At 41.7% G+C, this 23,947-nt stretch overlaps 1 protein-coding gene across 1 annotated transcript in view; it reads right to left on the bottom strand.

The window, feature by feature from the left end:
• The window catches only part of kdrl (kinase insert domain receptor like), a 40,504-nt gene that overhangs the window by 4,476 nt on the left and 12,081 nt on the right, over positions 1–23,947 (bottom strand). The window contains exons 9-27 of the mRNA XM_070913135.1: positions 23,762–23,931; positions 22,229–22,385; positions 20,210–20,324; positions 17,410–17,518; positions 15,914–16,195; positions 15,485–15,631; positions 14,913–15,041; positions 13,722–13,828; positions 13,175–13,304; positions 12,256–12,360; positions 10,368–10,481; positions 10,063–10,151; positions 9,775–9,928; positions 8,916–9,013; positions 8,128–8,250; positions 7,698–7,809; positions 4,706–4,805; positions 2,054–2,159; positions 273–397 (exon numbers count right to left, since the gene is read on the bottom strand). Coding sequence (XP_070769236.1) covers positions 273–397; positions 2,054–2,159; positions 4,706–4,805; positions 7,698–7,809; positions 8,128–8,250; positions 8,916–9,013; positions 9,775–9,928; positions 10,063–10,151; positions 10,368–10,481; positions 12,256–12,360; positions 13,175–13,304; positions 13,722–13,828; positions 14,913–15,041; positions 15,485–15,631; positions 15,914–16,195; positions 17,410–17,518; positions 20,210–20,324; positions 22,229–22,385; positions 23,762–23,931 — 2,472 coding nt within the window. The remainder of the gene's footprint in view (positions 1–272; positions 398–2,053; positions 2,160–4,705; positions 4,806–7,697; positions 7,810–8,127; positions 8,251–8,915; positions 9,014–9,774; positions 9,929–10,062; positions 10,152–10,367; positions 10,482–12,255; positions 12,361–13,174; positions 13,305–13,721; positions 13,829–14,912; positions 15,042–15,484; positions 15,632–15,913; positions 16,196–17,409; positions 17,519–20,209; positions 20,325–22,228; positions 22,386–23,761; positions 23,932–23,947) is intronic.

The following is a 23,947-nucleotide window of genomic DNA, read 5'->3' on the forward strand; positions in this document are numbered from 1 at the left end:
CTTTGAGGATAGGTTTACATGTTTTTAAGATAAGGTGATTTATTTCCCTTGAATGTCTTGGGAGTGTAACAGATTTGAGCCAACAAGGTTAAGAGTCTACAGCGCTGTGAGGCTGTACTTAGGCACAGCAGTGCTTTGAGCTAAATGCTAACATGCTGATGTTTAGCAGGCATAACGTTTGTGTTCACCATCTTAGTTTAGCATGTTGAGTCTGAGGTTTCAGGTGTCTGTTTTATGTAAACTAGCCAATGAACAATGATCCATGCTCTCACCAGGTGCTCCCTGAGTCGCGGTGGGAGACGGGTCGTGTGGGCGTCTCCTCTGACGGCACTGTGTTGGACGGGTCTCCCACCTTTGCCAGCAGGGCTGTGTTGATCGGTATGTAGTGCTTCCCCTCCTAAATCAACCAAACAGAGACAGAACATCTAAGAGTACAGCCTTATGCTTCCATGATTATAAAGAGATGAGAGGGTTAAGTAGATTGACGCTGTGTGCCCGGCACGCTGTACAAACACACATCCACAGGTCGTGGCGAGCAGCCAAAGAAACTAAGGTCATGCCTAATAAATCCAGCACAATGTTCATGAAGTTGAAGGGGGCGGCAGAGGCCGTGACCAGCCATCCTGCACTTTAACAAAAGCTTCAAGTCAAATCTCAACTGTTCTGAATGTTTTCTCATGAATATAGCTTTCACAGACTCAAGCTGTAGTTTTCGTGTGATGTGATGTGATGTGATGTGAGGCCTTGTCTTTATCTCTTATTACTTCACTGGGGTTACTACTTCATCTGCAGTCCCGTGCAGTCTTTGCAGAAGTAGTAAAACATAATTCCTTTTCTTTGTGTGACTATCTGTCTACAGTAATGTACAATCAGGACAAGAAGTCTGTTCTCTTTAGTGGCTGGAAGTGGAAACATGACTATGGGCATCTTGTAGATCCTGATGACTGAAAATGATCTCTTGTTGGAGCTCTGGCCAGTTTCCTGTCATTGGTGATAGTTACTGCTAAGTGCTCCACTTTCTTCAATTTCCACCCATGGAAACCTAATTTTTCTTACACTTCAGACTTCAAAATCTCCAGTTTGCCTCAAAAACAAAATTGTTGTTCCGTGATGATTACGACACACAATGTGACGAGCACAGAGCCCACTTGGATCCACCCTTGTATTAGACACATTGACACACAGACCCGAGACATGTGAATAGGCTGAATGTAATTTGGACTCAGCGCAACTCAGGTCCCAGGTCAGGTCTCAGTTAGCCATAAAGACTTCTAAATAAGACATTTTGACATGTCACAGTAGGAAAAATCAATAAATGAATGGTGGATAAATTCCATTTAGCTTCAGGTTCCTGGTTTTGTTCATGCTGGCTCACTGTCACACTATCATGGCTCACTGGGATACTTGAATGAAACAGAGCCATAATTATTGTTATTAGTAACATCTGTGCTTTTACTACTAAGTCAAAATGTCTGCTGAGAAAAAGTCCCATTGGACTGTCAGGTGGATAAAACTTCCAAACTGCAATAGTTTGTGACATTTGACAGCATTAACAGCAGACAATGTTATCTTGCATCACACACAAATTACATTGTTTTTCCATGTGTTTCCATGTGTGTTTTGAAGTGTGGTGAAGGGACTGATGGTGCCATTTCAAAGGAAGGCAAGTGTTTGTGTTGAGTGTTACTTCCCCTCTCAGTTACTCTGAGCACCCCGTGGGCGAGACAGCTCTCTGAATCGTCTGAATCAGCTGCAGGACTCTGCAACTCTGCTTCTTCAATATTTGCAGTGTTTGTGACTCATTCTGCAGAACTAGTGACTAATGCTGTTTAAAGTATTCTGAAAAGCCACAATATGGTCAGAAAACCCTAAATATGTGGGGATTTCAACTATTTGTCAGCTACTTTGGTGTATCACCATCCTCTTTTAGTTTGAGTTCACACCTGCTGATCATAAACTGTTCATTCCTGCGACTGACTGGATTTTCACAAATTGAAGCTTCAACATTATATGTAGTGTTCAAACAGTACGCACTCTCTCTTGTCCATCATACCTGTTGCACGCTGGCCTGCAGCAGGTCTCCCAGCCGTTCCACCAGCTCAGTGAAGGTCGGTCGCTCCTGTGGCTCCCCCTGCCAGCAGTCCAACATGGTCTCATATCTAAGAGCAAAGAATACAACACTGAACACAAACTGCAAGGAAGACACATGCAAGCTTTCAGCATACTGGATGGACACTCTTAATGCTATAGTTGATGTATTGTAAACTGTGACTGAGCACGTTTAAGAAGAAAAATAACTATCCACGGGGTTGGTAGTCCTTTGTCTTTACGTCTTCAAAAACAAACTCTTTGCATTGAGCGACCACATCTGGTCCACCGCTCAATCAGCTGACATCTAGATCATTCGTACATGCCCTGTTTTCTATTTGCAGGTTATCCTGAGCCTCTGTGGTTGTATCTGATTCTCTCTTGGTCTTGGGTGTGAAGACCAGTGAGAGCACACAGCCTTGCTCAGGTCTCTGACAAGCTGTCAGTGTCTCTGCCCATGTGGGAAGACTCAGAGCCTTTATGTGAGTTTCCATCACGGTGGCCTGTCTCATTTTGTGGAGGAATTCAGAAACAGAGCACCACGGCCGCTGTTTAAATTACTTTCACAGCGTGTAACTAATTGGGATTGCTCGATGATGGATCCCGATCCTGTTTCTGTTGCAGCAACCACCACTTTCCCCATAGGTATCTTAATGTAAATACAGTAGAACTATTATGATTCCCCATCCCCATCATACTCAGTCATTCTCAAGTTTGAGGACTTGGAAAAGCAGATGGTCTGCTGCTGCTGTATTGACACCCCCCTCTTCTGGGCATCTAGACCTTTGAGCTCCTCTCAGTGTTGTCAGGCCTGGCTGAAAGAAGCTGAGATTCCCACATTAATGAACGTTATACTCGACCAGGTGGTAGCCCTCCTAATGGTGACAGGATGTGGAGAGCATGATCACAGCCTTTATGCATATCATTGATGAGGAGGAAGTAGACACATTGTATGACTGCACAATTTAAACCACATTTCCTGCCTAGTCCGCAATGAGAATAAATAGCCTTCCCCCGAATGTTTTGGGTCTTGAGGGAGTGTGGTGTTTCTGGGGGGGTAGAGATTCTGTACAACTGAGCTACTTTGTCCGGTTGGGCAAGTGTGGTAGGATGGGAAGTGAGCATCCTATTTATTGTGCTTCCACTCTCTGAGCAGCATCCGCTTAATTCCTTTGCAATGCATCAGGACGGGGGACCTTATTAACAGGCGGAAGGCAACATTCCTGATGAATCAGTGCTGCAGTGGCACAAATTAATTGCTCAACACTGTCTGCAACCTCATGTGCTTTTCATCATTTATATATTATTAGTTTTGCGGTGAGGTTTAAGGTGTCAAAACCTGGGCTTATAGACGCATGTGATCCACTGCAGACCTCTCCAGGGGATCAGCAGCATTCACCCCACTGACTCTGCATTACTGTGCATCCATTTTAAACTGATATCTGCAGGTTATATCTTAGCTTTAAATTAGCAGCAGGCCTCACAACCATAAGTATGCATAATATATAATCTGGCAGCTCTATCTGCTTGAACCGAGATGGAAAGTACGAGAGACTCTTGGCACCAGCAGGTCTGCATCTACAGATCTTCTGTTCTGACTGAAAACTACAGTCTGGATCAGATTTTGTGTATCATTTCCAATCACTGTCTCCTTTGCAAAGCTGATGAATTAAATCAGTTAGCTTTACTTGGCACAAGCTGCTTTAAAACCCTGGACCTTCTGATATAACATCATTATTAAGCAGAAGTGCAGCATTATACTTTCAAAACAAACAAGATTTGTGGACTATATGAGTCATTTTAAATTAAAACCAGACACAACGTATGCACACATGTTGGAGTGAGTTACAGAGCTCAGACTGTGGATCGGCTGCACATTGGACAGAAGAGTCAAAGTATTCTTATTACAAAAAAAGGTTTGTCTAGCTGCATCACTGACTGACAGCACTGATACCACAGAAGAGGACTCTCTGTTCTCCCACAGATATTTATGTCTAGCACCATCCACCAGCCCCTGCTCAAAAAAAGTCTCCAGTCTCTGGCTCTCCTCACGGGGGGGAACTCGGTCTCCAGACATCGCCTTTAATCACGGTGCTCAGTTACATCTGCGCCACTGTCAGTCACAAAATGCTTCAGCCACAGGACTAATCAGTAGCTAATGTTTCCTCCTGCAACTTCAGAGCAGGATTACCCATGATTCTTGTCAGGCACCTCTGACCTGCTGTTGCAACCACAAAGCGGGAGAAAGACACAATGCCTCCTCTTAGTTGTATATCCATATGGGAACCTTTTAGTTGCGGCCTTTATTTTCTTGGCCTCTGTGAGGAGAACATACAGCTGGAGGTAAGAAGCTGGTTGGCTGGGATAAAACAAGACTTCTCTAGCTACAGGAAAACCACAAGATCTAAATAGTTGAGTGGCATGTCAGTCTTGTTTTCATTGATTAAACTATCTCTGATATATTTAGTTTTTTTCACAAAGTACAAACATTAAATGTTTGCAATCCTACATTTTTCAAAGGCAGATCTAGTTAAGGTTCCCAAACACGGTCCACTTCACTGTTCTCTTGAGGTGGACAGCATGCAGGCACTTCAGTATAGTTAATATGCATTCTCACATTTCAGAAGAAGAGTATTCTGGCGCTCTCATCCTGGTCCCCTCTTTCAGCCTGCAACAAAATTCCTCGTCAATTTGGACGCCAGGGTACGGGGAGGCACCTGGGAGTGGAAAGAGGGGGAGAGGTTCATTAAAAAGTTATTTATTGTATATAAAATTAATACATAGTCCATTTGTTTGACTTTACATGTATCTTAACGTGAAGGGAAAAATGGGGGCGATGTATGATGTCTGTTGCTGTTTACATTGTTATGTAAGGTTACATGATATTAACTTTGTGAAATCCAACTGTAAGAATATATAATACAGTATAACAGACTCTGAGTGACTGACATGGGAGGATTATTATGCACAATGTGCAGACAACACCTTCCCAGTCTCTACTGGGAACATTAAACTCCTTTTACTGGAGTGCGCACAGCTTTCCAACTCCAATATTCTGCATGAAAACATCTCGCAGATTTGTTTGCAAGCTCTTGCAGATTGCGTAAAAGCTGCTGTATATATGTTTACCCAACAAATTGCTAGAAAAAAATAAATATGAAGGATTTTTTTATTAGGACTGGTTGGATGATGTAACTGTGGTCCACTTCACACAGTGAAACTATAATGTTGTTATATTTGGATTGCTGAGTCATGAATCTGTCAAATGTATCACTCACCAACCAAAACCACCACTAATTTTATTTGTTTTTGAACTGTAATGTGGGTAATAAAATTTGAATTTAGAGCCAAAGTCTACTTCATGCTCGGCCCCCTGTGAAAACATACAGTCGCCAGTGTTGGTTTTGGAAAATAAAGCCCATTCTATGTTGTCAATACAATTTCCTGAGTCATTAAATAATATTTTTGTTTGCTTGAATCCCCATGCACAACATAAAGTACTGTCTTTGTGGCCAAATTTATAAGGAAACTCCAGATTCAGCTTGGCAAAGTGTTCGAACACCTCTAAAGAAATAAAACTTATTGCATAAGTAAAAGACGAAAAAACATTGCAATCCCAACTGCCACTGTTCACATGGTCCTTATTTCTAGCTGCAGCCGATGTGGACTTGGTGTGTAAACATGATTGTTCTCATCCACTGCAAAGTGAATTTTAACTTCAACTGACATTAATTTAAGTACTGACAGTTGATATTAAAAAATCTGTTTTTACCAATACTATTAAGGTCCCAAATCAATTTAAAATTTGCAACAAACTTCATATATATATAAACCTTTTGCTTACACATTTCTTGCAGTTTTTAGAAATATACTTTACATACAATTAACCTAACATTTGATGTATGTAATATGTGCATTTTATGGTGCTATTGTATCATATTGTATGTTATTGTATCTTATCATGTTATAAAATACCTGTACAGTCCAAAGATATTACCTGTGTGTCCTTTATATAATGTAATCTACTGATAATACTGATAATGGTGTATATCTAGTATGACACCATGCAGATCTGGCATCAACACTATACTAACAACCTTTGGATATTTAAACCCACAAAACGGAACTGACACACTTTTGGTTCACAGAGCGATCTGAAAAACACACTTGGGTTACCCTGAAACTTTTGACCTCCAAACATGATCAGGTTGCAAAGCTCACGTCTTTGCCATTTTTTCTTGGTCATTTTGTATCCTTGTTTCCTGATTTATTTTTCTGAGGCCCCGCTAACGCCACCCAGATGTGTAAGTGTTTTTTTTAACAGAAAATGTGGTGAGAATGTGTCAAGAGTGAAGAAGAGGGAGAAAGAGAACAAGAAAAAGAAGGAAAGACAAAAGGGATAGCGTCATAATGACGTCAGTGGGCTTTACATTTAAAAGAATATACAATTTGACACACTTTTCTTTCAACTGCAGTGGGTGACGACACGGTATGGCAGTGATTCAAATGCAGCACAGTCAAAAAGTGTAGAAAAGCAATACGTCCAACTTTGGTTGGCTGCTTTTTTACACTTACTCTTATGTTTCCCCTGCTTCCCATGGTGACACTTAAACATACAATATTTCATGTTGAGTCTTGCTATAGAAACGGTGTGGTGAGCTCTGTGCCATGGTGCACAGGCAATCATGGACCGCCACACAATGCTGTCTTAAAGGCTGCAGTGGTTTCACAGCAGGGGCACACTTTTACACTGATCTGGCTGCTTAGTTACAGTCAGTTTGTGTTGCCTGCTGGGAAAAAAAACGGATAACTTAAATAGGAGTGTTCTCTCGTTTTAATGTCCCATGCCTGTACTAAAAATTACAGTCTAACTTCACTAATGTTTTCTGCACAAGTGGCATGAAAACAGTTTTCTCGGGCTAACAATGCAAGCCCAGGCTCTTTATCCCAAAGGCACAATTACACAGTGGAAGAAGACAGTTATTACCCAGTGCATCTGGTGAGGCTGTATAGCCGGGGGCACCGATCGGGTCCACCAAGCTAGAGCTCTCCTCTCACTGAACATCTAGCAGAACCCCGTGTTTAACCGAGATGCCAGGCTTTATGCACATGTGGGGGATGTTAAGAATAAACACAAACTACCAGCGAATTGAATGTCAGTATTTTCATTTCACTTGGAAATATTTCTCTTGCAAACCTCTAATGCAGGTTGTGTTTGAAATGTTGCTCTTTACCTGTTGATAATTCTGCATTTTTGACTGATGCACCCACAGGTTGGATGCAGATGATTTGGGCCTTTTGGAGCTCTGTCAGCTACCTCCTGTTGCTTTGAAACTGACCTATCAAAACACTGATTAGCCCTGTTTAATAGCTGCTTGGTATTCAAACTAATATGACCCACCTTTGTAGCAGTGTTGGCAATTGATACTTGAACATTTAAGTCCTTGTATCACTTTCATTATAGATATTTGGTCGCTTTTACAAAATGTTTTTTTATGTCTGCATAAGTTTGGTAGTGATTTTTGTATAAGGAGGGTTCCCTGTATGTTAAACAGTATGAGTGTGAACTATAAAACTAGTAGTGGTCAATGCTGAGTCGTGACACTTACCCAGAGAGAAGATCTCCCACATGAGAACACCAAAGGACCAAACGTCACTCTGAGTCGTGTAGATCTTGTCAAAAATGGCCTCAGGTGCCATCCACTTGAGTGGCAGTCTAGCCTGTACAGGTATTGAGATAAAAAAATAATTTACTCCCTTATCTCACTTACACTTAATACAATGTCACTGTGTGTAATCTGTAGCAGATTTCCACTATCTAGTATTCAAACAAACACACTGATCTCAATTATTTTTGATGACATTTCCAAGAACTCCTGAACCTCCTTTTTTTCTGCCAAGCCAGTGGTAGCTTACTGTTTTGCATGTTATCTATTAATGAAAATGCTTTCGAGCATTTTTTTCTATCACACAGTAAATACCAGACCACTGGAAAAATAAACTATAATATGCAACAATTCTGGACGTTAATAAACCTACATCTCCTTTGCGCACATAATCCGGGTCTTTGTAGATGTCTCTGGCAAGTCCAAAATCACAAATCTTCACGACATTATTCTCAGAAAGCAGGATGTTTCGTGCAGCCAAATCACGATGAATGCACTAATGAAAAAAAGGTAGAAAAGAAATCTCATTCAATCCGACATTTATATATATATATATATATATATAGTCAAGCTTTCTGCATGTAATTGACTTCACATTGGTACTGCGTGCTATAAAGCATGACTGCTGGCGGAACAACACATGGTCAAGTCATCAGTGATATTACAATAGAAGATGATGTGTTCCATATCCAGGCTTAGAAATGGTCTGTAACAGGTTATTTACAACAATGGCTTCATTCTCTAATCAGTCCCATCCGGTCTCCCCCAAATTATGAATGACTTGAAAAATGAATGACTTCGGGACTGATTTAAAAAACACTGGAGTAACAGGGGCAAGATTATACAACAAACAAATGAATGAGTAAAGTGTGGCATAGCAGAAGCAAAGAGAATGCTTTTAAGTTGTTGTTATATTTATTCATGTGTAATGCAGAAACTTTCTACATGTATGTAACAACAACTTTAAAAGAGTTGACTACTCTTAAAGTACTTTGAGTGTAAATCAGTTTGCGTCTACTTGGAAATTGTTGACTGGTTTAAACAGATGAGTGGTTTAGCACGGTGATCCTTTACTGAGTAAAATGTGTCCATATTTAAATAAAAATAACATGATCTTTGAATCAAAAAACACAACAATTCCAACATGACTAAAAAAAGTACCTTGCGTGAAGCCAAGAACTCCATGCCTTTTGAAACTTGGAAACTGTAGCAAATTAAATCTTCCAGTGTCAGGACCCTCTTATATAAATCCTCAGACTCTGTGAAACAAAAGAACATAAAGCTTTCCCAGTGAGATTGTTGTTTCAAATTGGATGTACATGGCCTTTAAATTTAAGACAATAATCCTACTCATCTACACGTTTTTTAAATGCAGTCAGTGTAATCAGCAGCTCTCTACGCCTGTCAGATAAATCAGAAACGATGAAACAATAATGATTCTTGTGGGGGAAACAGCAAATCTAAAACACGCCATCTTAACAATCCGTCCTGTCACGTATGCGTCTCCTCCTACACACTGTCTTTAAAACATCCTTAACAGACGAGAGATCAAAACAAATTACAATTCCTCCTATTTTTCAGATGTCAGGTGAGACGTGTGGTTATGGGCCCAGTGTGCTGGTCGGGGGTCTGAGAGAGGAACTCACAAGGAGTCCTTCCACCATCCCACCTGAGTAAACAGCTAATCAAACCAGAAATAACACATCAGGAACAACATGGCTGACGTGCCGTGCCCCGAGCTGGAGCCCGAGAGCAGAGCGACACTCAGGTCAGGACAGGAAATAAACAGACGCCTCCCCAGACTCAGTGGGGTGACAGTGGCTCCTGCTGCAGTGATTGTACTGCTGAACAGGAGGAGGAAACGTCCCATCAGACTGCTGGAAAACAATCTGAGGGGAGCTTTCATTCCTGGGCAGGAGGGGTGGAGCAGAGGTGAGAGGAGGGAGACAGCAGGAGGGACAAACAGAGGGGGAGGGGAGTTGCGGGGGTTGAAGGGAAGCAAGACATGCTTGGCCTTTACCTTCTTCCTCTTCCTCTGAGTCGCAGTAGCTCTTATCTTCGATGAAGCCAGAGCTGGCTGAGCTTCCGGTGCTGGCCACGCTCTCCAGGCGGCGCTTCATCAGCTCGCTCAGCTCGCAGCCCGTTCCTGACGACACCACCTTGCCGTCCTGGCTCTGACCGGCACACATATATCACGTTAAATGAGATGAGGTTAAACGCTGCCGCTGACACGCATGGAGCTTTCCTGTATGATTGTCAAATGGCTGTAGAGTGCTGGAAAGTCTAAATCATGCAGCTCGTCACTCACCTTGTAGACGATAAAGTCGTCTCTCTTGCTTCTTAAATAGTTGGACAAGTTGCCATATTTGCAGAACTCCACTATCATCATCAATGGGCCTGTTAAGATGGTATATTCATTTTGAGTATTCCTACGGCATGTGATAGTTCACAATAAAGAAAGGCCAGAAAGATAGATAAAACAATTTTAAATTTAAACTTAAACTGACAATTTAACAGGCAATTAAACAGATTTTATTTATCTTATTATTTTCTATACCCAAATATCAAAACAGCAGGATTACATGTTATAACTTCCTCAGTAATGAGGCTCACCTCCAGGCTTTGTGCAGGCTCCCAGCAGGTTGACCACGTTCAGGTGATGGCCAATGTGGATCAGGATCTTTAACTCTGACATGAGAGCTTTCCGCTCATTTGACGTTGCACCTCCTGTAACAATGTAAACACACATAGAACTTGTTCAGCATCGGCTGGTGTATCATTAAACGCTTGGAATCCAAACTCCATGAAAAAACTAATATGGAACACATTTTCATTTTTATAAAGTAAAGATGGAAGACAAGACCTTTTCATTAAACAAAATGAGCAAGAAAATTCAGTTACTTTATGAACATTTTCTGTGACTAAAATAGAGCCTGAAGTTTTCTTTAAGTTTCATGACATTCGTTTCACCTATATCCAGATTTATTTTCAATAATACAAAATTCCCAGTGAATATCTGACTTTAAAATGTTTTAATTTGCAGTGAAACACTCTGTAGTTTAACCATTTATTCTTTTTACTTTGAGATACTCTGATGCGCAATCAACAGCTCATTTACATTACATTTTCTCCCCATTTTTGTTTACTATAAACTGTGGTAAACAGTGTCTTTTTTTGTCTTTTGGATGCTTATGAACTTCTGTTTCATACTGTATGACAATAACATATGAAATGTGTACATATACAATCTGAACATCCAGACGATAATATTTTTTTCTGCCTTTCCTTATGTTCCAAGAAGAAATTATGTATAGTATAGTATAGAGAAAACGCAGGAACGCCTGAACCCTGGTGGCTGGATTACTGGGGAAATTGATTTATTTTGAGAGTTCATTAAATATGATGGAAAAATAATAATATTGCTTTTGGCCAAGTGAAGCAGCTTTTGATGGAGGACATCCTCAAAGATAAATGCCAATAAAATTAGAGAAATAAAGCGGGAGTTGCTCACATTACATACCTGATTTTGAAAGTTTGACCAATGAGGTAATGCCATAACCTTGAATTATGAAAATGAAGATTTAGAGGCTGTTTTATGTTGCTTCGATCAACCAGATATTTATGAGCTAGAAGCTAAAGCAGCCAGGGAGTCTCTAGGTAAACCACGGTCAATTTGAGGAGACCTGCTGCTTTCCATTAAGTTTGACCTACAACTAACAACAGCCAGAGAGTTCCTCGCAGAGAGCACGTGATTTATGCTGAGGCATGATAAATGGTACGTAATGCAAAACAAGCAAGATTTTTTGAAAATTATCATCAGTCATTCACACACGAAGCTGTGGTGAATGAAATCGCTGAACGTCTGTAGTCGAAACTCTTTTTAGCTTGGTGGTTTTCCTGTTTTCATTTTGATCCAACATTCATGGTTTATTGCGAGTATTTGGAAAGACATTGGAACGGGATTGTAAATAATTTCTCCTAAAAATCAAGACCGGAGATGGGATAGTTTCCAAATGTTAGAATCTCTAGAATGTGGCAAACATAAACACTTTTTATTGCTCATTCTTCTTCATCTGCAGATTTTGGACATTCTGGTCTCAGCTGTCGGACCTGCATACACTCAATCTCTTCATCAAGGACAGGGTTAGAGGTCTTAGCCTTTACCTCTAACTGCTCTTTGCGAGGAACAGACACTGCATGCTTTGCTTTGAACCGACACGGCATACAAACATTAATTGCAGACACATGTGGTGCTGTAGCTCATGAGTCTGTAATGTGCACAAGAAATAAATCCTCTGCAGAAATGACAGATAGCTCTTATTCATCTGCTACCCGTTAATGCTGGTCTGTCTATCCTGAGTGGTGGTACCTCAGGACGAACCAGAGGGGCCACATGGACAAACTACAGTTATGTGAAAAATAACTTATTTTATATAAATGCCTATTATTTTCCAGTAATATAAGTTGCAGTATGAACATTAATTGATTTTTGACACCCTACCTTTCAGCATTTTGACAGCAACAGTCTTGCAGGTTGAGAGCTTGTCGATCCCAAAGGCAGAAGCCTCCACCACTTTTCCAAAAGCCCCGTGGCCAAGAGTTTTGCCTGGCAAAGGAAGAAGGTATTTGATAAGTGGGACGACATTAGAGCTTCCTGTCCCTCGGGCAAAAAAATCAGACTGGATTCCCTGTCAGCTAGGCAATGGGTCTGTAATTAAAACAACAAGCCCCCAGCATGTTGTTTTAATTACAGATCTGATCACCAGGCAGTTTTTCTAGAGAATTTATGGTTCACTTAAGGCTGGATGACAGTGCAGGTCTCCGATAAGTAATGACTCTACACATCAGCTGCAGAGAGGGGTGACAACTATTTCACGTACCTTGAAGTGGCTGTGTATGTCATTAAAACGAACCACTTTTAAAATGAGCTTTTAAGCTTTTGTTTTAAAAATCTTCATGTGTGGTTGGATTTCTTGTCTGTGTGTTGATATTCAGTCTCATCACTCTGGGTGGTAGCAGGACAATCCCAATAAAATGTGCTCAAAGCAGAGATTTCACACAGTGACGTAAATGCAAGTTAGAGTTAAATGACTTTTGTTTTGAAAAATCTCCATCATCACCACCATCTCTATCACTACATCATCACCACAAATAACAAATCATCTCGGGCATTAATAATATTGTGAGATGATATCACGAGCAAGAATCTGTATGCTCTGTTGTTGTTTAAACATAATTTCAAAAACTACATGCAGAGGATGGATTTCAGCTTCATGTTAAGCCCAAATTACACATGAAACCTTATTAACCTATTCTAAATTTAAAGGAGGTCAAGCAACTGACTGTGTCTAACGGTGGTGCCTTATCATTGACTGTAATATATGAAACTCTTTTAGTTCTCGTCATTGCTCAATGCTCACCTAGTCGTAGGCGGTCCCGGGGAAACTCCCATTTGCTGCTGTCATACTGAAGAAGGTCATTCTGCTCCTCGAGGGGACACTCATCAGGGTCAATGATGATAGACGGACCCATCTTATACTGCGCTGGCTGCTGAAGGTGTTGAATATCATGATTACCATAAAGAAGTTTTAGACAATGACAACCATGGCACAAGTTTTGAATTTATGTAGTCAGTAAGTAGTGAAAATATTGGCAAAACAATTTAAATTCTTGCTCTACACACATGTAGCAAGAATGTTTCCTCACTGTATGAGCACATTATGTTCTGTAGATTTGGAGGAAATGTGGAAATCATACACACAGGCTAAATTTATCCTTCCATTAAACTCTATTTCACAAGAAGCATGAGTCAGTCGCCTCCATAAAGCTGTTGAAGCCAAATTAGTTGAAACAGGATCTGCAAACATTTCACAAATGCGATGTCACTTGTTTGACTGTTTGAACTTTCCACATGATGGCAAATGCTAATCTCAAGTGGTTTCTGAGAGAAGTAACGTAACGCCTTACCTTCCTCAGCTTGCGGATGAAGAGGATCAGCATGAGCCAGAGGAACGTGGCTGCAGCTCCCGTACACACCAAAATGATGACCTCAACGTTTGGCTTCCCTTCATCCCCTGGAATGAAAAGAACTGTCGTAAACCACCAGAGCTCTTTGGCAAAAAATCACTGTGTACTTTTCATGATCTCAGAAGTTGTCATATTATCTTGACAGGGATTTGTGAAGAATTGTGATCAAAAGATTCTGGCCTGGTTTTTGACTGGAGAAGCTGGACTTTTATTTCACGTCATTCTTTTGTTTGTTGAGAGATTGTATACAAAAAGGAAGTACAAACACGTTCTGGTGTTTACTTCTGGTTTGTTTGAGATATGCATACCGCACTTTTTCCTAAAATATTTTCTTCCTAACACTGTTTTTCTAACCATCCATGTCGACACTCTGAAAGCTAATATCCTTTGAATGTGCACAAAGGTTTTCCAGCTCTTATTTCATGCGATCCTTGACTAAACAACCAAAGCAGAACATGCATATAGCTGGTTGCAGGAATATCTTTGTGGTGAAGATGGAATGGATAACAATAACTAAAGTTGAACATCAAGAGAAATTCAACTTAATAAGAATCAATTTAAGTGACTAGATGTGGACAAAAGTGGTTGCATACTATCTCACCTGCATTACCTTCACATATCAACGTGTAATTCATTTTACATGTAAAGGTACACAAGCGCACAAGCATTAATACACAGGCCATCTACTCCAATTATCTACTGTGTGTTTCCAGTCCCCTGCCTGTTGTAGCAGTCAATCTCTGCACTCATTAGTGGACCTCTTAACACTTCACAGAGGTCATGTCCTCAAGGTAAGGACTCTCAGCCAGAGGCCTGATCATAAAACCCGGGAAGGCATTCACTTGGCATTCCTGGCAGCCACAGATTTTCTGTCAGGGGAGACTTTTCACGCTGAAGTCGACCAGAGCTATTTGTAGTGTTGACAAGAAAACACAAGGCCAAGAGGGCCTCTGAGACGTTTTGATTGGACATGCAGATGATGATAAGAAGTGTATTTTATGTGATCTGTAGGCAGACAGACTGTAGCACACACTACTTCACACTGACCAGTATTGTAAATGCAGCAGGTGTGAGTGTTGACCTTTTTTGATGCTTAGGTAGTTAATATCTCAAGATGTCTGATTGACTTACCGAGCACAGTAACAACAGCACTTGTTTTCGCGAAACCCTCATCATTGCTGGCTACGCACTCGTACAGACCCTCGTCATCTTTCTTCACCCTCTCGATGGTCAGAACCCCGTCACCTCCCAGTGTGATACCTGCAAAACACAACTGCTCAGTCAAACTGACACCATAGAGTTTTAAAAAGTGCAGCTTAAATGCTGCACTTTTTAAAACTCATGTGGGGCTGGCGCTTGAGCTTGTAAAAATTGTGGCTGAAAACTAACCCGCTTTCACCGCAGCTGAGGTTGTGTTTATGCTGAATAAGTGGCACAGTGTACTTTCTACTCAGTAGTAAAACTTCAAACACCACTAGCCAGAAGTAATATTTTCTGTGGGAGCTCAGGTTATGAAATTACATAGAATGATTTAGCATTTTTTCTTATAGCTCCACCTGCTGATTATGTAATCCTACTAATAACAATCTTCCTGTTTGTGTAGAGCTGCGCCAGGATTGTACTGGTCACAAATAATTGCTAAAATGATTAAAATAATTCATGGTATGATGATCATAGAACATAGAATACTATTCTCTGGTCACCTGGGCCTTTGTCCACTGGAACGCCATTTTTGTACCACGTGATGTTGGGACGAGGAACTCCCTGAGCGACGCAGGCCAGCATCAAGGTGCTGCTACTGTTGACATCTTGATTAGTCAGATTTTGACTCAGCCAGGGACGTTTTCTCGCTGCACCAAACAAATTAAAAAAAGTTTGAATTAGTGGTGTGGTGGCTCTGTTATTGGCTTGTTTAGACGGCGACTTATATTGTGTTGAAAGATTATTTTCTGTGTTCCTGTGTGTGCTAACCTACAGTAGCACGCCCAGTTATCACATGACTTAACTTCTACAGAATGACTAGGTTCATCATCTAGGTACATCAGCTGACTATTATCACAACAGGAAATGGTGTTGCAATCAGTGACAATCATTTATAATAGGAATGCTTCTCATATTCTCCTCTAACTCACCATCCACATTAAGCGCAGCAGGCTTGAGTTCAACCCCCTTGGGCTTGTATGCTTGGCACTTGTAACCTGTAGTGCTACTTCGGGACACATTATGCAGATGGAGAGAAAGAGAAATGGAGTAGCGGCTAAGCTGGAGACTGGACACTTTGGAAGTGATCGTTTGATTCAAGGAATCCAACCACTGTAGGTCTGTGTAGAGGTACCGAGCTGCCCGACAGGTCAGGGTGACACTTTTCCCCTCGATGGCTTCCCGAGGTTCAATGGTAATTTCCTCAGAGTGATCTAGTGCGACAAGGAGGAGAAATATAGTAAATCAGAATTCCAATTATGTTAAATCCTCCTCAGTTTCAGATACATTCAATGATCAGATGGGGTCAACCTCAGTTACTATTTCTGAATAAAGGAGATAGAATAAAGAGCATTTGCCAGGAGTCCATGTCATCTGTTTTACATACATGAAAAGAGCCACGTATGCTGCTGGCCCGAGATCCTATTTTGGACAATAGTTTCGGACACAAAGCTGCTTGTCGCAAGGCCAGGAATGTCAAATTTGCAGTTATTTCCTGTTTCATCACTGTTAATTGGAAGCACGTTGCTGGTGGACAGCATTGCTGTTGGCGCTCCTGCACTCATCCAATTGGAGAGAAGCTGAGTCTGGGCCCCAGGGGAACCAGACTGTGCTTGTTTATTCAGATTGCTGGAAAGCATTCTGTGTTCCGTAAGAGAGGACAGCTGTTATTACAATTCTGTCCTCTTTTCTAGCAGCATACCATCATTCTCTGTCGTCCTCACCTCTGGAAGCGAGCACCATTCCTCTTGGGAATTGTCCAACTCTGGGAGACAAATATTTAGTACTTGGCATGCCCTCAATTATGGGTTCACCTACATCCATCCCGCTCCAATAGCAATCCTTCACCCCTCGGGAGATGTGATTCACTCAACTTTTAAGGAAATGTGATTCACTTTGTTGCAAACCGTGTGTGAACTGTGTTTGTGTGCAGTGACACCTCATCCCCACTACTATTACATAACTGTCTCAATGGATATCAAGTTTGGGAACATTTGAAAATGCTCAGATGCACATGAAAAAGTAAACTCCCATAGCAGAAGGTTCACAGAGAAAGAGGAATGACCTGCTGGCACCGGAGCAGGAATGCAGTTATTCATAGCTGTTTTTAAACGCGTGCCATTATAGCACTCCATATGGCTCAGGACATGTTTGCTTCTCTTCCGTCCTGAAGCCGTTCAGCTACAGTGGAAGATGGTTTCAATTAATGCCCCCCTCTGGTTTCTTTATTGCCCAATACAATCTGCACATTCCTTCGCTGTTCTTGCAGTTCATTACAGCGTGTACTGTACGTGTGGATAATTTCAAAGAATCCAGTGGACGGTATAGTGCGCTTTGGAATTATTGCAATAAACTCAGCAGAGTATTTCTGCATGCAATTTCAGCTGAGCACTTAAGATTTATTATTATATTCTGGTGACCCACTTACCATCAACGTAGAAAGGGATCGTCAATGTGCTGCTGCCGACTTCATTGTAGGCCACACAGGAGTAGTTTCCTGACGTGCTAGCCTCTCCTATCACCAGGGTACTCACAGTCTAATTGGGATTAATAAGGCAATTATTATTCAAAGCAGAATGAAACATGTTGAGATAAACAACAAATGCTTAATATCACAGACTTTCAGTGTGATTTATCCGTGGGGTTTCAATCACTATTAGAGAAGTGAGTCGCTGCTAACAGGAGGATGAGAGGTCTGGACCAAGCCTGGTCTGCTTCATACTCTTCAGAGCGTCACATTAATGAAAGGATACATCTGGAGTTTAAAACTCACTGAGTCTCCTTCAGACCTGCGCTATAGATCTAGTGCCGGGGCTCCAAGTCCATTTCCTGGAAAGCACTTCTAATGACATGCTTGATTTTGTCACCGCACCAGTACAACATTTTAATGGCTTAAATAGACAAAATAATATGTGAAACTTGGGCGAGGGCCAGACTGCGTGGGGTTCTGTTTAGTGTTCGTAGTGACATCTGTTTTTTTGAAGGCAGTCAGCAACATCAAAGAGAGTGAATGATGTGGGTGTATTGTCTGGGTGTATGCTTGCCTAAACTTCCTGGGCTTGTAGGAGCTATTGTGTTGACTCTCAGACACACACAGCTGTAGCCATGAAACAACCTCAGCGTCCCTGTACTTACAATGTGCACCATATAAGCATTCAGGCAGTAACAGCGTGTTGAAGTGCTAAAACGTAATATCATATTGTCATATTCATGCTGCTCTGACATTTGTCAAAACACTGATGGAGTGGCCTTATGGTATTATGTTACGGCTATTACTCACCATGATGTAACCCGATCTCGAAAACAGTCATTTAAACGATTGCGCACAGTCCCTAAGAGGTGACCCGACCAGACGCACTGTGACCTCTGTGCCCACGTCTTCCCTCAGTGTTTTCCTTATATTTTGACCTGGGCCAGTCTCCCTCTCCACTGGGCCTTCTGGGGAGCCACTCAAGAGGCCCGACCCTGACTACGTTCTTATTCACGGGCCAACACGATTTATGTGGGGTGACAGAGAGGAATTCACTTCCAACAAATCCCTCTTCTTTTAAACTGCTGCTTGTTATCATTGACCCCTAGTACCAACCCTCATAAAGCACCAGCGTTTGGCCACAAGTACTTGTAAATAAGTGGTGCCTCCCTATTTATGACAAGACATATTAGAAGTGATGCCCTGTGAAAATGGCCAAATATACAATTACTAGAACTGATATGATTCTGAGTGTCTTTTCAAATAGGAGTAAATAAATCACCTAGGTATGCACACACAGGTGAACAAGAAAGTTTGTATTGAGAATGATCACTGAGTCTTTCTCCTGCTGAAATCCTCTATGACAATGAATTTGTGCCCTAATGTGACCCAGCCTGCTGTAATGGGTTTCTTTGACCTAATCCTATAGACAGACTCTCGCAAGGCAGTGGAGGTCTGCTCTTAATTATGTTTGGGGTGAACAGTTTTAGTAACAGGCTCCCACAGGACATTTGCAGCAATGTTTCCTCATTGTGTGGCATGTTTTGGGTTTGCATGGCAATATGTGTTTGATGTTTCCTAAGAAAAGCTGACCGGCTGATAGATCCAACATTGATGCCTTAGTGTTGATTTTGCAGACAACAATATTTTGAGGTGTAAGGCAACTACATCTGCTTGAATAAAAAGGGGTGACTAAGATTTTTAGTTGCTTAAATGCACCATTTTAATGATTAAATCTTGCTTCTATCATTACATTATGTACAATTACAGCAATATATGTTTATATAACAAAAGCAAAATTCCAGCTGTTTTTCAGCTTATATAATGGCTCATCTCCTCAGGTAATGGTGTCGGGTAGGATCTATAAAAGTCTGTTCTCAGCTCTTGGCACATGCATGGCTTAAGCCATATACAGTAGCTTTTGAACTGTTTATGAGGCTTAGCTCTAAGAGTCTCACCAGCCAAAAAGATTAACAGATGTCAGAATAAAAGATGTGTCTTTGGCAAGACCCAGGATGAAGCTGCAGCTACTTTATTTAAAAAAACTGTGAAATGGAGGGTGTATTTCACTCCAGTGGGGGGGAATGAACTGTGTCTGTCAGTTATGGGTGCACCATTTCAAAAGTGTGGGCCTCAAAAGGCAGGAATCCTCTAGTAGAGATCTTGCTCCTTACAAGAAGGCCTTTGTACCAAAGCTAGTATGTTAGCTCTTTAATCTATGTTGCAAATGTAAAGTATTTATTAATAAAGCATCTTCCTTTTCAGATGTAGCACATCATATGTGTGAAACCAAGTCATTTTCCCATATTTTCCTGGCTGCTAGAATAGAAAGAAATCAGGCCTTTTTAAGTGCCGCAATGAAAAACAAAACTGATTTCTTCAAATGGGACTGCTAAGGGCCTTTTCATGGGTTTTGGTCACAGTTACACAAGTCCAAACTAATGCAGACAAAATGAATCCTTTTCAGTGAGGAGAAGTACTGCATCACTGCCAATAGGAGGAAAATGGTGAGGATTTATGGATTTCAGATGTTGAATCTGACTTTCAAGCTCCAGCCACGGGAGATTTTGACTTGAATCTGACCAAGGTATTGGCTATTCTGTGGATCTCTAGAGATCTTCTTGATCCAGTTCTCATATAAATCCTACTGTTGAGTCGGCCCCTGCTATTTGTCAACTGCATTTCACGGTGAACAAAGTAGTGCATCCGTTGTTTAAAAAACATGTGGAAACAGCACACACAAAGTTAAACCACATACCTTGTTTTTTCCTGTAACCAGTTCAGGCTTGACATGTATGCTCTTTATCCAGTTGTGGGAGTAATTTCCCCTGTCATCAACGTTGACCAGGATTGGCTTGGTGTAGGCCATGCAACTGCAGGACAGAGAAAATGAAAAAAAACTGACCATCTAGACATGCTGTCAGTATGTGTAAAGACAGATGTACATGTGTTGGACTTACTAAACAATACAGCACAGAAGAAAGACTTCTGTGACTCTGATGTTGTTTTAATTGGGAAAGGTTAAAACAAATCCAGCCCAGATCACATGATTATAATGTATAGCTTGCTATCCTATTGTAAAAGCCTAAATTCAGGCTGATGGTATTTTAAAAAGACCACTGAGACTGATCTGGGTAGAGTCCAGGTCTACACCAGCCTGTCTGGGTTATAAAACCTAGAGAAAGCCTTGATTTGACCCCCACCCCCAAACTCTTCACCGCCCGTGGTGGGGAACAATCAGCCTGATGAGAGGAGAGGCAGAGGAGGAAACGGCAACAGCGACGGGAAGGGCTGTGCTCTGCATCACCTCGTACAGGAAACCCCCTCCCCCTCCCCACGTTCTGGCCAGAGGAGATAAGGTTGATCTTAAGACCTTGGTGGTCAACAAGGGACAGCTGATAACTTCTCAACCTGGTGATAAAGACACCCCCATATTTCTGCCCACTACACTATCAGCCTCATTCCACATCCAACATAGCAAGCGTCCGTCCCCACACTCTGCGTCTCCCCTCCTCTAAAAACTCTCACAGATTTTGATGAGATATGATCTTGAAGGGCTACATGTTGGATTTACAGTGACAGGTACTTTACAGGGTCAGGGCCGTATAAAACAAACATTTTGCACAATTGGCCTCCCACCAGGCTATAGCTGTTCCTCTGTCTCATTAGCTGCCTGCCACAGCCCAGCCACTGTTCATAGTGCCAGCCCTGATTATCTTTAGGCAGAGAGAGTTTCTTTGTCCCAACTAACGCTCTGCTATTATTCATCATAAATCTGACAAGTGCAAGTTGCTTTTTGAGAAATTTAAGGAGTAAAACAATGGAGGCACTGGTGGATTAACACCATCCAACATGTAACAGCTTAGCCTCTTTCTTGTGCAGCAGTCCACAATGTTATTTTTGTTAATGGTGTTTGGGCCTGATAACCCAAGGGTAATGGCCCATTGTTTTCCTGATCTTACGACTCGCAGGTCTCCTGCTGTCATTGACGAGCCAGGATCTCAGGGAATGTTCATCTTGTTTGTGGGTTCACTACCAGACCGGTATTCCTGCACAGTCACTCATACATTCAGTTCTGTTTGGCTCTGCAACAGCTCGGGGAATCTGAGATTAATATATCTCCCCTGTGTTTCCCTTTCAGCCTACACCGCCACTGACCACAAACGAGAGGGCAGTTCTCAAGGGCTGTGTTTCTTTGATTAATGTGTCATTTTCTTGGCCATAGTCAATTCAGTCAGTCTGTTTTATAGTGGGGTCCCCGGGCTGGACTGGTAACTCTGGGCCCTACACTTATTTACTGTTAAGTCTTGAAGTCTTTAGTGAGTACAACTCCAGTACGGTGGTGGTATTTAAGTTTTTGTCCTCCAACACAACTGTGGAATTTGTGCAAATGCTGTGCAATTAAAAAAAATGCATTACTTCATTTTTACACTGAAACATTTTTATGATTTACCTTTTTTGTTCAGCCTGACAGATAATAAACATACAAACTGGGCAAAGAGGAACTTTGAGCTAAGAGTAACCGGAATCAAATATTTTAAAACTGAACATACAGTACACAACAGGTAACACTCTCAATGAAGGACAACTACTTGGTAGCTGGTGGCATGTGATTTTGAATCAGATTATGTGTGACTGAAGAAATTTGAAAATCAGGAAAACTTTCCCCTTGATATGGTTTTAATTCTTCAAGATTAGAGGAAGCTAACAGACCGTGAATGCAGAAAATGTAGTTTAAACATTTTGATGCTTGGAACATAGCGGGATGGTGACTCACTTTTTAAGCGTCGGGTCCGAGTGACACGGTTGCCAGAACCAAGAGATGTGTGGCAAAGGCAACCCGTAAGCAGTGCAGGTTAGCTGATGCTGCTTGCCAAACATGTAGGGCTGCACATCCACAGAGGAAAGCTCCACCTCTGAAATAGTTGGCTTCACTGTGAGAGAGAAGTGCACATAAACAGACACAAAAACACACACACACACACACACACACACACACACACACACACACACACAGGGAGGGAGAGAGAGATAAAAAGAGAAAGACAACAGGTTAGATCAACCATCCGCAATCCCAACCCAGCACAGCCCACTGTGGAATCTCATAATGTCTTTATAATGAGGGGTGACAGTCATGATGGATAGCCATGAAAAAGGTGCCATTGACACCAGTTGTCTGTTAGACACCGTGCAGGAGAAGAATGGCAGGATGATTGGCTAGCCCGGGGCTGTAGGTCAAAGAACGACCCCGTTGTGGCCCATGGCCAGGTCAGTGAATCAACCATGTGAGGCTGCAATCAACAACAGACAAAGAGCCTTGTGCCACCTCAGGAGGCGGTCCACACTCTCCATTTTGAACAGCTGAAAAAGTCAGGCGACATCACACAGCGACATAGCTTGGGAAACCACAAAATCTGCATCCCACCACACACACACACACAGACACACTCACACACACACACAGCATCACGTAGAACACATTCATAATCTGGAGCACTGTGACAGCTCTAAACAACTGACGAACAAAGTTTAAAATAGTTCCCTAATTGATACCAGGAACATCTCTTCACTTTGTTTGTTTGTGTCTCTGTGTTGTATTTTTTTGTCATTCCATTAAATTAAAGTTTTGTGATGCGGGATAGTCAAGGCCCATAAATAAAGCTTAAACAAGCCAGAAGGGGGCTGATTTTTCCACTTTTTGGCACGCAATTGGGATTCCTAGATAATGTTTAAAGAATGCAATGAAAATAGCTCTGCCCCCCATGGTACGCTTGAAGTAACTGACACACACTTCTCTGCTCTCTATAGAAAGCAGACTTCATTCAAGTTTCCACCTAACACGCTAAAACATGTATAACCTCTAGTGTTAACAACTATCAGTACTCTCCACAAAGTCATCATAACAATGATTACATGCTCAGTCCTTGTTTTCCTCAAGCTGTATACATATTGTATGGAACATGGTGTTTATATGAGCTGCACTGTATATACACATGGTGAGGATGCAAATAAATGCTGTGGACTAAGGGGGGTCTGGAGCTGCTGGAGTCTGCGTGCAGAATAGAGCCCAGGCCATTTACACACTGCGCCAAGCCCCTTCAAAAGAGCCCCAATAATCAACAACAGCTGCCCCTGCTACGTCAATCCAGCCCTGGAATCAACAAGCCCCCAAATTCCTCTCATACTAGAGCTGCTACCTGCCGTCCAGTGAACTGTACTGAAAGCAGCTACAGTGCTCAGTTCACAGCCAAGAAAATGCTTCATTTCCTTAGGATCAGCGGCCATTATCAGGTTTATGGCAAAAGCTTACCTTCGACTACCAGAGTGTAGCTCAGATTCTTGTACAAGCCCTTCACTTGGTTGCCCAGGCTTATGGTAAAGACCCCAGCGTGCCTCTGCTGCACGTCAGTGATGATCAAGCTGAAACTAGACATCTTGTAACAGGTGGAATTCTTCATGATAGGGACCCCATCCTTATACCTAACAATTGGGTGCA

The sequence above is a fragment of the Enoplosus armatus genome, chromosome 10, assembly GCF_043641665.1.
Source record: "Enoplosus armatus isolate fEnoArm2 chromosome 10, fEnoArm2.hap1, whole genome shotgun sequence".
Taxonomy (NCBI): domain Eukaryota; kingdom Metazoa; phylum Chordata; class Actinopteri; order Centrarchiformes; family Enoplosidae; genus Enoplosus; species Enoplosus armatus.